The 15316-nt window shown below is 36.2% G+C and overlaps 1 protein-coding gene across 1 annotated transcript; it reads right to left on the reverse strand.

Moving 5' to 3' along the window:
- Positions 1-1531: 1531 nt before the first annotated feature.
- On the reverse strand, positions 1532-12822 carry LOC113065066 (calpain-2 catalytic subunit-like). The gene is made up of 21 exons (XM_026236194.1): positions 12574-12822; positions 10747-10816; positions 9250-9368; positions 8242-8375; positions 7989-8157; positions 7751-7834; positions 7252-7337; positions 6667-6741; positions 6424-6584; positions 5343-5512; positions 5189-5200; positions 4854-5065; positions 4738-4774; positions 4589-4654; positions 4451-4508; positions 3986-4050; positions 3795-3863; positions 3609-3687; positions 3408-3524; positions 3265-3323; positions 1532-1844 (listed from the first exon to the last, which is right to left on the reverse strand). Exons 1-21 carry the CDS (start codon positions 12808-12810, stop codon positions 1821-1823), a joined length of 2103 nt encoding a protein of 700 aa, XP_026091979.1. The 5' UTR covers positions 12811-12822; the 3' UTR covers positions 1532-1820.
- Positions 12823-15316: the final 2494 nt, after the last annotated feature.

The raw sequence follows: 15316 nt of genomic DNA on the forward strand, positions 1-15316 counted from the left end.
GGTGTTCACTAGAGACTCTGATATTAAGTATAAGAGCTGCTCTTGCTAGTGTTTATTTTACAGATCGTATGGCTTCTGTAAACAGTCGTAAAGTCTGACGAAATCATTTGTTTGTATCAGCTCCTCTGATGCCCTCTGCAGGTCATTCATGATAGGGCAGAGTATCGTGTTACACACAATATGAAATCAATAATTACCCCTTTGAAAGGTTTGCATAGGCTTGATTCTTAGTATTGTGTTGTTACCTGGATGATGACAGCGTTTTTTTAATATTTGGTGACTGTTGTTCACGAGTTCCCCCAGACAGCAAGCAGTTTCGGCCCAGATATGGCCCGCATGTATTTCACGTGAGCCAGATGTGGGCCGGATCTGGGCCGAAAGTGCTTGCTGTCTGTAAAACTGCCTGCTGTTCTTCAGAAAAATCCTTCAGGTTCCACAAATTCTCAATCTTTCCAGCATCTTTTGCGTTTTGAACCCTTTCCAACGATGTCTGCATGATTTTGAGATCCATCTTTTCACACTGAGGACAACTGAGGGACTCGTACATGAGGATTAGCCTACAAAAACGGTCATGATGATAATGAACACTTTTTGAATGTGAACTTATTTTGTATGCTGGGAAACATGCAAGTATCGTCTGTAGCTTCTCGGGGTGAACAAAGGATATTTAGGCAAAATAAGAAAAGTATACATATCTTCATACTGTTCAAAAGTTTTCACCCCCAGGCTCTTAATGCATTGGGTTTCCTTCTGGAGCACCGGTGAGCATTTCAACTTTTTGTAATAGTCACTTGTGAGTCCCTCAGTTGTCCTCAGTGTGAAAAGATGGATCTCGCAATCATACAGTCATTGCAGGAAAGGGTACAGAAATGCAGGATATTTAGTATACTAAAATATATATTTTAATTACCATAATTCAGTTCAAAATCAGTTAATGATCATTACTGAGACAAAGGTACACACATATATATATATATATATATATATATATATATATATATATATATATATATATATATATATATATATAAACACCTGAAATGGTTATGAAATCAAATTTTTCAATTGCTCCAATCAAGAGTCAATCAGTTTTCCTGAAGATGTGTATCTGGCCTGTATAGGGAAGAATTGACACAATTTACCCTGTATTACAGATCAAATAGAATTATTTATTTATTTTATTAAATAATTTATGTAAAAACTTCAGTCTTCTGCTTTTAACCCCTCTGTAAGAACAGCCTCTTGTTAGTACATGCATTCTTGCAAGCACAGATTGGTTTACCTTGTTGGCAAATAAAATTGAAATAAAGTTTTTGCTTAAATAGTGTTTTTTCCCTACAAAATAATTGTCATGATAAGCATGTTAAGTTATATTAGTTGTATTTAGTGTATAAAACCAAATGCAATAAAAGTCACAGTCACTGAGACCAAGAGCACTTTTTTTTTCAGGCCTACACACGCACACACACACTCAACACAATATATAGAGCTACTTTTGTTCCAGACAGAAATAAAAATCATACGCTAAGGATATGTTACAGGATTTATTTGCTTTTGCTTATGATTACATTTATTTCAAAAATAGAAAGACATAAAACAGTGATGTTTACACCCAACATATTTTTGTCATCTCTCATAGAAGTGATTCATTAGCATTTCTATGAACTGTACAAAATAAGCAATAATAAAATATTGTTTTGCTTTGTGCTGCACATGTAGGCGATATCAGATTTTCCTCCTGTCTCTGGTAATTCCAGGGATGTTGATGTCTGTGCAGTGTATAAAAGACGATTCAGATCTCCACTCAGCTGTCCTTCTCCTCAAAGCATGGAAAAATTCAGCCACTAGAGGGAGACAAAAAACAGTGTCAGTAGACTGGGAAGCAGACTGTTGTTGACTCAGGAGGCCAGTCTTATCCTTTTTCCCATCATGTATCAGAACAGAGGCATTTATTCTTAATAAAGATGAAGGAAGTGTTTCGAAAAGTGAAAACAAAGTGCCTCACGGTATTTAATAACAAAGTGTTTATTGGGTATGTTTAGGGGTAGATGTAGGGAGATATATTTTAATAAGATTAAAAATTGGCAACTCAGTATGCTATTATTGCATACTGTTTTTTAACATACAACAATACTGAGGTGCAATTATCTGCCTTTTTTTGCATTAAGTATTATCTACCTACAATTAGTGAAAACGGAACCCATCACAAAAAAATAAATTGCTATTTTCACTTTCCGCTATTTTCACGGCAGAGACGATTTACTGTACACTAACTCCGCCCTCCAAAGTGTGGTAGGGTTAGAAAACACTGCCAAAGACACTCATGAAATAAAACTCCAGTAGCGCAGGTAAACCGCGTAACATCTGCCTTTTGACCCGAGTCGACCCGAGTTCAAATCCGCCTTTTTCCCAACTCGTTCTTCTCTCTTTTCACATCACACTTCACATCAGAAAGGCATTTGTTTTAATATAAATGAAGGAATTAATCGAAACGTTTAAAATAATATGCCTCACAGGTGTTTATAGTTTAAGATTAGGGTTAGGGAGGCTTTTATTATCCCAAATTGGCGTCCATTTAATAATTTGTGCCGATATCTGGCACTATTTGCACTAAGAAGAATAAATAGCATCTAATTATTCCTTATTACATTAATTATTACATCTAGATGTTCATGTGGCTCAAGTGGTAGAGCATCGCGTAAGCAGCGCAAGGTTGTGGGTTCGATTCCCAGGGAACACGCTAGCTAAAAAATGTTTAGCCTGAATGCACTTTAAGTCGCTTTGGATAAAAGCGTCTGCTAAATGCATGAATTTAGTTCAATTACTATTATTGCAAAGAAAATACTCCAGTTTTTAAATATTATAAATAGTGTACTTAGTGTAAACAGCATATCGCTAAAAAAACACAAGCTATTTTAACTTAGTGTTAATAAAATCCATTGCTATTTGCACTTAGTGTAAATAGCTACTGCCCCTTTTTTTTTTCAGTGTTGCAAATGCACTTTCACAAGCAGCCTTATGAAATACTGTATCCCACAATGCAATCCACTCAGCTTGACCTTTCATTTCTAGTATGGTGAACCACAATGAAGTACAATTGTGAAATAATAATTATTTGTCTTACAACTTGGTAGATTTCTTTTGTACCCAAAATAGGATTCAAAAATGGAAATCTTCAAGATGTGAACTGAATGGAATAAAATTCTTCATAAACATGCCATTGCTAGACTCCCGCTTACAGCATGACGAAACAGAGACACAAACCTCAAAGAAGTTCAGCTCTATTGTGCCAGTCTTGTTCTTGTCCAGCATTTTAAATGTCTCTGCAAATGAGAAATGTGGGTATGTAAATGCAGGATATCACGTATCCGTGTTTATTCAAATGCGGCTGTTTATCGGACACTCACTGAACATGCATTCAAGGCGCACAATACAGCCCACAAAGTTGTCAAAGTCGATGCTGAGAGTGGAGTCGCTGTAGCGAGAGACAATGATCTGGTGTAGAGGGTTGTTCAGAGAGAAGCCTGTACAAACAACACGAGGGTGATTAAATGAAAACAGATTAGAGATTTTTGTGTGAACTGTTCCTTTAAGACGAAAGATCTGACCTGCTTTCCCGATGGCTTCTCTCATCTCCATAGAGCTCATTGTGCCCGACCTGTCCTTGTCATTTTTACAGAAGACGTCCTGACAAAACACAAACACAGGTGGACTGCAATGTTACAACATTTTTTAACAATCGTCCGCTGATGGACTGAACAAATAATGAAAATGACACCAGGATGAAAACATACCAGGTATATCTCAATTTTAGTCCAGAGAATCTTAAATTCAACCAAGCCCAGTTTCCCACTGCCGTCTTTCTGAGAAACCAATAAAGGAAATAATAGACTAGAGTATTGCAGGAAACAATCATATAAATGGGTTGTTTTGAATGAAACTGATGCATTTCAAAAACGCCTTGTGCAGTTATTTAAAAGGATACATCCAGTAAGTTCACCATGCTGCGGCAAGTGTCCAAACTAAATCCGTCGGTTTGAATGTCTTTGCCTTAAAAAAAAATAAAAAGGTCAATAATTAAAATATTAAGTTAATAAGAAACATATATATATATATATATATATATATATATATTATATATATATTATTGATTCATTGATATTTATAAAATATTATATTATTTACTATGTATTTTACATATTCAAGCAAAAATATGTTAATTTATAATTGTTAAATATGGTTTTATTTGTTGATTTATTTATTAATATTATTCAATTATTTACTATATATTTAGCAGCGCTAAAATGTTTTTTTTTTTTTGCATTTATTATATTTTACTTTATTGATTGATAATACCTATAAAATATTAATTAAATTATTTACTATATATTTTACTAATATATCATATATAATCTAAAAGTGAAATAAAAAAATGCATCATAGAGCTTACGTTTAGTTATCACTTTGTTCAGGATATTTTGCAGCTCAAATGCAGAGATTTCAGCATCCTTGTGGAGAAAAAAAAAAGAGATAAATATAAAAAATGAACACAAATTTTATAATTAAATAATTATCCTGTTATACTCACTGCCCCAGCAAGCTGTCCAAACAGACTCTTGAACCGGCTATCAATATCTCCCTCTTTCACATTGATCTATGAAATAATACGACTGAAATAATGCATGTTTATGTCACAATACAGCATTATATTCATATTGGACACATGGAGAAATGTACCTCGGGAACGTTGCACTCAACAGGGTCGTCAAGCTCTCTAAAAACCGAACATATTTTTAGTCAGAATAAATCAACTATCATTAGAACCAATCTAATTATTGTGTGCCAGAACTCACTGGAACTCTGCCTGTTTCTCAGAGAAGACGCGGACACAAAAGTCTCCGTCCTTGTTGGGCTCGAAGGTGGACGGGACGATGAGATACTCGCCGGGGGGCAGACAGAAACGAGAGCACACCTCGCGCAGGTTGATGAAGGTCTCAGAACGGGCCGCTGAAGCATGGCGCTGGAAGAAGTTTCGGTCCAGGTGGATGTTCCTCTGCCCCACAAACTACAACACAATATTTCCACAAGAAATCAGATTTAAGAGCTATGATGAACTGATGAAAACATTTATTAGAGGGTATGTAGCAAAAACCAAGTGATTTTGTGCTTCAGTATCCACAGTCCATACCTCGTCAGGAACCTGTGGACGATAATAAAAGAGAAATATTGGTTTAATTTATTTAAATAATAAGTTTGTGCAATAACCGGCTCTTATCACTTCTGATTCTTGGCCAGAACAAGATTTTCTGGTCTACTTCCAGACACGGTGTTAGGCTGCTCACCTCGTAGATGGCGAAGCCAATGGTTTGCATGTCCTCTCCAACTTTCCTCAGTTTGCGGCGGTTCTTCTGGATCAGACCCACGACGAAGCTGCACCCCACTTCATTATCCGTCGGGTCGTCGTCCTGCTCCTCCAGCTTGATCAGAAACTGAGGGTTCATCCAGAACGAGTCTGCCGGGAACGCAACGGAGGTCAAACACTTATGTCTTGCTGTAATAAACAGTACTTTTTTTGTAGTCTGCCTTTTGTTGTTATTGTTTAGTATTCTTTTTTGTTGTTGTTGTTTAGTATTCTTTTTTGTTGTTTGTATAGTATATTATTGTTTTTTTTTTTGCTGTTTGTTTTGCTTTCTATTGTTTTTAGTAGTCTTTAGTTGCTGTTGCTTTTTAGTATTTTTTGCAGTTGTTTTAGCTATTGTCTTTGTTCAAAATATAAAATGTTTTTGTGCATTATTTTTTGTTTTGTTTCTTTTTTTATTGTTTTTTTTGTTTCTTTTTTGCTGTTTTTGTTTAGTATTTTTCTTTATTTTTGCTGTTGTTTGTTTAGTATTATTTTGTTTTGTGCTGTTTTTGTTAAGTATTATTTTGTTTTTCTGTGTTTTTGGTTAGTATTTTTGCTGTTGTTTTTGTTTAGTATTATTTAGTTTTTTGCTGTTGTTTTTGTTTAGTATTATTATTAAATTTTTTTTTGTATTGTCATATTCTGTTTACGTTTTGTTTCCCTGGACTCTTTGTATGTTTCTGTTTCGTCCTCTTGGATTTCATGCAGTGTTTTTTTTTTTTTTTTTACATGTTTGCCGATTACTTTCTCCTATTTCTAGTTCAGTTCATTGTTACTGTCTGTGTACTTAATCAAATCAATTTCCTCAGTTCCTTATCTAGTATTGACTTTGTTAGATGCGTAAAGACGCGTTTTTGTATTAGAGCATTATTGTAAATTTTCTAAACAAAGTCAAATCTCCTCTTCCCTTCCTTTCCTGCACTGTGACAAGTAATCTTTGTTTTGTTCTGTATTCTTAAACAAATATAGAATAGAACAGAATAGAATAAAGTAATTATCAGGTAGTTGATTTAGTTCCTTACTTGGGAAATTCCTGCAGCCTCCAGCAGTTGACCCTTGCCTCCAGTTGCCATCAAACTTGGACAGTGCCCACTTATTAATGCTGTCATCTGACAGAGCATCAGGGGTCAGATTACAGATCTCCACCCGCGAGTAATGACGCAGAAAATCAGAGAACGACATCCTGGGATGCAGAGAAACATCTTGTAAAATATCACCTTAACTAAATTATAAAATAAACAAATAAAAAAACATCTGCAGATTACCAGAACTCTCCATCTTCTGCTTTGCAGTACAGTTTCTCGCGGTCGCTGTCACTGATCTGACGCCATTCTGATGACCTATAGACCAGTCGCATGACATTCAGTGTTATTTTTGGCCTGAATAAAACACTTCTATTGCATAGATACACTACTACTCAAAAGTTTGTGGTTGGCTTGTAAGATTTTTTTTAATGCTTTTGAAAGAGGACTCACCAAGGCTGCATTTTTATCTATATTATTCTGTTATCTATATTATTCTGATATACTGAAATTATATGTATATCATTTTAAAAGATTGCATGAGTTAAGCATTAATGGGTTAAGTATGTTCCACATCTGTTGTTTGTTGTGGAACAAGAAAGTCAGGTGTAAACGGCGTGATGAGGAGGATGGGCAGCACTCAGCCTCTCCTTCCTACACCTGAGGGCATAAGGGCTTAAACACAGTTCCTACAGCATCTCAAACCAACATGTCTGAACAGAGCCACAGGTGAGTGTGGTCACTCTCTACCAAACCACAGCTGGATTTCAGAAACAGAGGTTTACATGCTTATTAATATGAATTCTGTGTGTTTTGAAGGTTACCCACCCATCGCTCCAGGGTCCGGTCCACTCCACCTGGCCCCAGGGGTTCCTGATGCGGATCAGTTTGGTTAAGTTGCCCCTGTACTCCACCTGTAATGTTCACTCATAAATCATAGTCCATATGCAAACCAATTAAAAGGGACAGTTTATGCAGAAATGAAAATTACGCCATCATTTACTCACCCTCATATTGTTATAAACCTGTATGAATTGCTTTCTTCTGTTGAACACAAAAGAAGATACTCTGAAGAATGTTATTAAACCAAACAGTTGACGGTAGCCATTGACTTCTATTGAATAGAATATTGTATTCTATTAACTATTGAAGTCAATGGCTACCATCAATGTTTGATCACCAACATTGTTCAGAATATCTTCTTTTGTGTTCAACAGAAGAAAGCGGTTTAAATCAACATGAGGGGAAGTAAATGATGACATAAGTTAAATTTTGACACGAGCTATCCTATAAATATAAATTCTAGTCGTTACTAGTCACCACGGACCTCATCGGCTCCTGTAACCGAGTAGGCGTGTCCTTTCACCAGCTTCTGACTAGTAATGGCCTCTGAATCACCGGAGTCTGTGATCTAAACCAAACCGGAATAACACAAACATCAGTAACAAACACACAACTAACCGGTTCTGCACCACTATCAATTCCAGTTCACTGATCCAGTAACACACTCCTAGTGATTACAAGGTTGCACACTTTAACACACATGTAAATATAACGTTTCTTACATCTATCGAGCAGCCCAGCAGCGAGCCCCAGCTCAGAGCCTTCTGGATGATCTTGAAAAGGTTTGGACCTGCTTTGGCTAGTTCATGGACCTCGGCGATGCCTCCAGTGAAATCCTCGAAGCCCTCGGTGGTGCTGCCACCAGACAGAGCTTCATAACAGCCGTTCAGCCTGAGAACAAGAGGTAGCTTCATTTCTGAGGACGTTGAGTCCACTTAGACATGCTAAATGAGTTTGAGTCCAATGACTGCTCACTTTGAATAGGCCTTCTCCAGCAGGGCGCTCCAGAACTCAGAGCCCTCGGCGGAGTGGACGAACAGCAGCTGTTTATTCCTGGTAGGAAGACGGTCGTCAATGACCACATCCACCCATTCACCAAACTGCCAGAACTGAAGAGACAATAGACGTCTGAAGACACTGACAGAACGTTTCACAAACGTCTTAATGAACTAATGTCAAGTAGATATAACAGTGCTGCTTTATCTAAATGTATGGTAACAAATGTCATTTTTAAGAGAGAGATGTGTAGTTTAATTATGAGACACATCGTAAAACAATGATGAAAACGCATGGGACGTTTACATGAGAAAACAACTTTGCATAAATAACAACAATAGTAATACAGCAACTGTAATGAATAATAATAATAATAATACCTACTATATGGTCACAAATTTCATTTTAAGAGAGAAATGTGTAGCTTTGTAATGAAACCGTCAAAAATAACTATGAAAATTAAACTGACTTGATCTAAAGACAACTTAGCTTAAACAATAATAGCAATACTGCAAATAAATAATTATAATGTAGATTGTGTTATTAGTCACAAAACAAACAAAAAATTATAAATTAGTTTCTTAGTAATAAATAAATACACACAAACTATTTCTAATATATATTAACTTGCGTCATACGCAAGCAAAACTATTTTTTTTTTTTAAATTGGTTAATGATATTGGTCAGCAGACACTTAAATATTAAAATAAACTGTTTTTCTGGTAATATATATTATAAACAATATATATAAAATAAACAATAGTAATTGTGGAAATAAATCAATAAATATGAATAATTGAATAATAATTCATAATACATACGTTATTTTATTCATATTAAGTAAAAAAAGCAGATAAAACAATAATTAGAAAATGCCTCAGGATATCAGTTAGCAGACACTACTCTATTAGCAGTGGCCATAAAACAGCAATATCAGTCATAGTATTTGTAATATTTTTGGTTTTAAGTGAACAAAAGGTAATTAACCTGGAAATGAAATATTCCAGCGTAGTCACCGTCAAAGCTCTGTCCGGACGGGACCACACGGGCGAACACGTCCTGGTTGAGGGTAAGAGACGCGATGGCAGCTAGAAGCCAACAGTCACCTGGAAAAACCAGCGGGGTCATGTGACATCATATTGTCTTTACTAAATCTGTGACTCACTATTGCAAGTGGACAGAAACTGCATTTTTATTTACCGTATTTTCCCGACTATAAGTCACACTTTTTTTCATAGTTTGGCTGGTCTTGCGACTTATAGTCAGGTGCGACTTATTTATCAAAATTAATTTGACATGAACCGAGAGAAATGAACCAAGAGAAAACATCTAATACTGCTCAGTGCTCCTGTAGTCTACACTGAACACATAGAGCGCCCTCTCGCGTCTGTAGATGGTAATGTTTTCGCTTGTTTCTAAATAAATGTGACTTATAGTCCAGTGCGACTTATATGTTTTTTTCCTCGTCATGACGTATTTTTGGACTGATGCGACTTATACTCAGGTGCGACTTATAGTCCGAAAAATACGGTAATATTTTAATAGATTTCACTGTTCATTCTACAAACACTCAAAACAATGACATGCTGTGATATTGTTGATAAAATGTAACATTAACATTTATGCATTTGGCAGACGTTTGACTTACAGTGCATTCAGGCTATACTTTTGTTTTTGATCAGTATGTGTGTTCCCTGGGAATTGAACCCACAACCTTTTGCGCCGCTAACGCAATGCTCTACCATTGAGCCACATGAACACATAACCTTAAAGTCGTTCTGGCAGGTTTCACAACAGCACCTGTGCTATTATCCCTGTTTGCACACAGTTTGCACACTCATTTGCATCTCATCCATTACTTCACAGACAGTACAGTCAGTGACATTGTCTGATCAGGACTCATATCAAACATGTTCAGCTACAGTGGAATCTGCAGTCTCCTGAGTCATGGGAAATGTTTGCATGTGAGAAAACGGTGGTGTTTGATCCAAGACAGAATAAAAGGACACCAGCGATTGCGCTGTATGGAGTAAAACTGGTTTAAGAGGTTGTGTGTATGTGTTTGGGACTTAAAGTTGCTATGTAGACAAAAAGGTTTCACTTTTCCCATATTACACAAAAAGAATGTCCTTCCTTTGCATTTTGAATAAAAACATATAAGATTATATGCAATTAATAAAATTCCCAGCTATGAAAAAATTGGCGGTCGAATCATTAATGGAATATGCATCAGAATGAATGAGTTCGTTCAAACAGGGTGCCACCCTGAACAATACCAATGATTTACAATGTCCTACAACCGCCATCCAAAGAAACTTCCTCAACCAGAAAAACTGCTTTTGTGGTTCAGCGTTTCAATGGCTGACTTTTATCTTACGAATCTATACGGGTCAGTTCTATATGATCTTTGTTATCATCATTTCTAAAGTTTCATTGTACAGTAGCTCCCCAGTGGGCAAATATATTTGAGCTAAATGGACTCACCCAAAGCACCCTGGCAGATGTCAGTTCTGGATGCTCCTCCGCTGATGAACGTTGGGTTGGACGTCAGTTGCTGGATGAAAAACAGGCATTCCACAAACATGACTCACTGGTTTACCTTGACACGGGACGAGTTCATTGCTAAATGAAACTGATCAAATAAACTGCTCTTAATAGGATACAAAAAGTCGAATCTAAGTAACAGGGTTGCAAATTTAGCTTAAATAACATTTAACTAAGATTTTGTGTTTATTTTGTTGGTGTGCTGTTTTATTAATAAATTCAATTTATCATAAATTAAAGAAATATATTTGCTTGATCATTATTTATTACAGTTACCCGATGAGAAGTTAACACTGAAAAATATGTGAAACTTGACAAAAAGTTTTACCAAAAGTACAGACCAAAAGTTTGGACACACCTTCTTCTCATTCAAAGAGGTTTCTTTATTTTCATGACTATGAAAATTGTAGATTCACACTGAAGGCATCAAGGGCTATTTGACCAAGAAGGAGAGTGATGGGGTGCTGCGCCAGATGACCTGGCCTCCACAGTCACCGGACCTGAACCCAATCCAGATGGTTTAGGGGTGAGCTGGACCACAGACAGAAGGCAAAAGGGCCAACAAGTGCTAAGCATCTCTCGGGGAACTCCTTCAAGACTGTGTGAAGACCATTTCAGGTGACTACCTCTTGAAGCTCATCAAGAGAATGCCAAGAGTGTGCAAAGCAGTAATCAAAGCAAAAGGTGGCTACTTTGAAGAACCTACAATATGACATATTTTCAGTTGTTTCACAATTTTTTGTTATGTATATAATTCCACATGTGTTAATTCATAGTTTTGATGCCTTCAGTGTGAATCTACAATTTTCACAGTCATGAAAATAAAGAAAACTCTTTGAATGAAAAGGTGTGTCCAAACTTTTGGTCTGTACTGTATATATGAATATTTCTTCATGGGTGTTACAATTTTGAGGAATTTTACATTTTCTATAAGGGGGAATATCATTTAGCAACAGGGTTGAAAGCTAAATATTCTTATTCAATCATTATTCATTTTTTTTTAATTGTTAAAAATAGAAGAGGCTGTAAGCCAAACAAACAGAATTCTTGAATACAACATTATACCAGCTGTGAGGATCATATTCACTTTAACTGACTCTAAATGGTCTTCTGGTAAGCAGTGATGCATTATGTGAATCACAAAACATGCAACATTCGATGTGCTTATGATTATAGGGGTGTATATGTTCCCATAACCTCATGGTCTGACTGGTTCTGAAGCGGTTTGTCAAGTTCAGACTAACATGCAATTGCTTTGCATGGTCATTATATAGAGTGGACTTTTTTTGGGTCTTTCCTGGCTGTCTGGTATGGTATTTGAAAATACATGCGTTTATCTATTGCACACTGATATGACTGACCTAAAACTATGGACAAGTGCAGTTTCCTAACCACGGTGCATTGAAATAGAATGATGGTAAACACACCCAACTAAAGTTATAATTATCAAACACAGAACAACTAGACTAGATGAGCAAGGTGTGATGGCCTAGAGCAAACAAGTAAGAAAAGAATTTGATATTTGAACCTGGTTTGAGAAGAATATGTTCTGCGGTTGTAATGACGGGTGTGAACACTTCAACCATGCACTTTTTTACGTAAAACATTTTAGTAAATAATTAACTCTCTAAATAATTAGATTAAATAATAAATTATACATTTTAAATATGCATTTAATAGCCTGCAAATGCATGTATTAGTTTACATATTTTGTTAAAATATTTATTTATTGCAGTTTTATTATAGAAATGATTGTGTTACGCCCACCTTTGGTCTCAGCCACTCAACCCCGCGCACTTTAGGTGAGTTTGGTCCCAGCTCCTTGAACCCGAGCGCAGATGAATTGGCTTCAAACGTGTCATCCTGAAACAGGCGCCCGCTCTCCAGACACTCGCGCTTGAGCGCTTCGTAGTCCTGGTTGAGGAACTTGACCGCCTGAGCGTTGGTACCGACGCCCGCAGCTCGCGCCCGGTTCTGCTGGAGCTTCGCTGCGATTCCTGACATCTCTGCTCTTCCGTGAAAACAAACAAGCACACTTCTGATGACAACACCTTAAGTGAAGGGGCGTGCTCAGGTGCGTTACTTACGTCAGTATTGGTGTATATATTTACCTTTCGAGCTATATATTTCACTAAATATATGTATTTATTATCTGTTTAACTATAACCAAACATAATTTGCAAGCTAACCTTCTTTTACCTGATGAACGCAAAATCAACATTTACAAAAACGTTTTACACTGGAAAAGGCTAAACAAATGTTTTATCAGTGAAAAAATTAAAGAAGTATCCTACAAAATACTACACAGGACCCAGTTAAGCATGTTTTGGAATAGCCTACAGTATATGGGAAATATGCATACTGGAAAAAAAAAACAACTAATTTGCATTTTTTGTATTTATTCAGAAACATTTTTGGAAGGATTTAAAAGCCTTTATTACCAGGCATTGGGGTGTATGATAAAATTTTTATGTGATTTGCATTATTTATTTATTTCTTGGCCAGAAGTGCCAAGAAAACAATATATAACCAAAAAGAGATCTCTTTGCAAATGAATGAATTCATTATTTTTTTAAAAGCACTGAAATGTTTGTACATCTATTTTTTTCCTGGCAGTCAATGTTGTTAATAATGTGACTAATTTAAGCTTACCTCTTTTTCTTGTAAAAATGAAACAACAACAACAAAACTGCATCTTTCTCACACATTCAGCCAGTTTTAGACTCTAAAAGACTTATTAATATGACACAGCACTAAAATCTTCTGAGATTTCAAAATGCTACCTGATTGCATTATGCTAATATTATATTTTCATATAACCTATATAATCCTACTATGAGATTATTAAATGTGCAGTGTTTTATAAATTATCCTCTCACACTGAGAAACTGCTCCGAATGATTCAGAAATGTGAGTGGACTGATGGTTTAAACTGAATCTCAAATATTTTCCTTTTCATTTCCAAAGCATTGAATGTGTCCCCTGCAATTTTAATAAAATGTATATTTTCCCCTGCACATTTGTCAGAATCTTTTGACTGATGGTGACAGTCCTCAACTAATGTGCTGTACGCTAGATTCACACAGGGCGTCGGCATCAACGCTTGTTGGAGAGTGTGTCTGAAGCTTGGTGCTAACACGGACATCACCTAATTACATTAGACTGCAATTGGCTAGCGCCTGAGCTAAATATATTCAGTTTAAACCTTTTGTTACATAAAACATGTTTAGTAAATAAAGTATAATAAATTATAACTTCTAAATAAGCATTTAATATCCTACAAACTGCCCGTAATATAACGGCATACGATTGGTTGACGCCTCCATTGGAAAATCACATGTAAACCCATGAGAGTAAACAAGATCCTTTGATTGACTTCCCCCCACCTAGCAGAACCAGACTGAAATTCCTAAGCGGACCTTTAAACCTCTGGTCTCCACCTTATGTCAGAGAATGGCACAGGAACTGTATTTTATAGATGTACCAAAATGAACTCAAAAGGACTTCTAAGGGAATATCAGTCCATTGCTTAACTCCAAATCATGTATGAAACCCACACATTTGACTTTTATGTTTTTAATCACTTATTGTGTATGCCTTTTTAATAACCATTGAATAGTTTATGGATTCATATTCATGTTTAGTATGAACATGTTCCAATCTACTAGTTTCTGACCATCAGTTATTTGTAAAATGTAGCATGTTCTTGTTATAGAAATCATGTCCAAAGTTATACCCAGCAAGAGCAGGAAAATTCGGACTAAGTGCTTGATAAGATAACATATGATTTATGATACCCCGAGCAAAGACAGTATCTAATTGGTCAAGACAACCTTTTATGTGTAGCCAAAAGGCCAGTTTAAATACTCAGGACACCATCAAATCTTGCTTTTAGCTTTGCTCCTAGTCATGCTTTTAATCATGACTTTTAGCGTTCTTTGAGTTTGAGTTCTGAGTTAAGTTTTATAACGCTGTGTCTCAGAGTCTGACCTCAAGTGCCCGTTCAACTTCATCCAGCCACACAACTCCGCATCGTCAGCCAACGCCCAACCACGGGCTTGCCAAGACATCACTTAAATTACTACTGAACTTCCAGCCAATCAGCAATCTCGGGGAAACCCCCTTTCCAACGACAACCCCCTTTTACACAGGCAACACAAGTAACTTTACTTCAAGACTAAAATTTGTACTGGTGTATCTACTAGAATTTTAACCTCACTGAGGAACTCAATGCAAGGGCTAATTACGTGATTGATGGTTGTTCATGTCTATGCAATTTCACGTATTGCTGTAAACTTGGGATTCCACATTTCCATTCTCTTAAACTCATCTTTCCCTAAATTTTGATCTTCCTGCAACTTGTGTGAATGTGTGAATGCGTGCGTTTATGTGTTAGATTAGTTTATATGTCTTAGATTTATCTAATAAAGCCTTATTCATATTGAAAAGAGAAGTATCTTGTGTTTTGTGCTTACAAGTTAATGTCTTAAACTGCCAATCTTGTTACTGT

Source organism: Carassius auratus, chromosome 47 (assembly GCF_003368295.1).
Source record: "Carassius auratus strain Wakin chromosome 47, ASM336829v1, whole genome shotgun sequence".
Lineage (NCBI taxonomy): Eukaryota > Metazoa > Chordata > Actinopteri > Cypriniformes > Cyprinidae > Carassius > Carassius auratus.

Coding starts and splice junctions, on each gene's coding strand:
- LOC113065066 (XM_026236194.1), bottom strand. CDS start 12,810: ATGTCAGGAATCGCAGCGAAGCTCCAGCAGAACCGGGCGCGAGCTGCG. Junction 6,742..7,251: donor ACCGGACCCTGGAGCGATGG/GTGGGTAACCTT, acceptor ACTGGTCTATAG/GTCATCAGAATGGCGTCAGA. Junction 4,775..4,853: donor GAGAAACAGGCAGAGTTCCA/GTGAGTTCTGGC, acceptor TTCGGTTTTTAG/AGAGCTTGACGACCCTGTTG.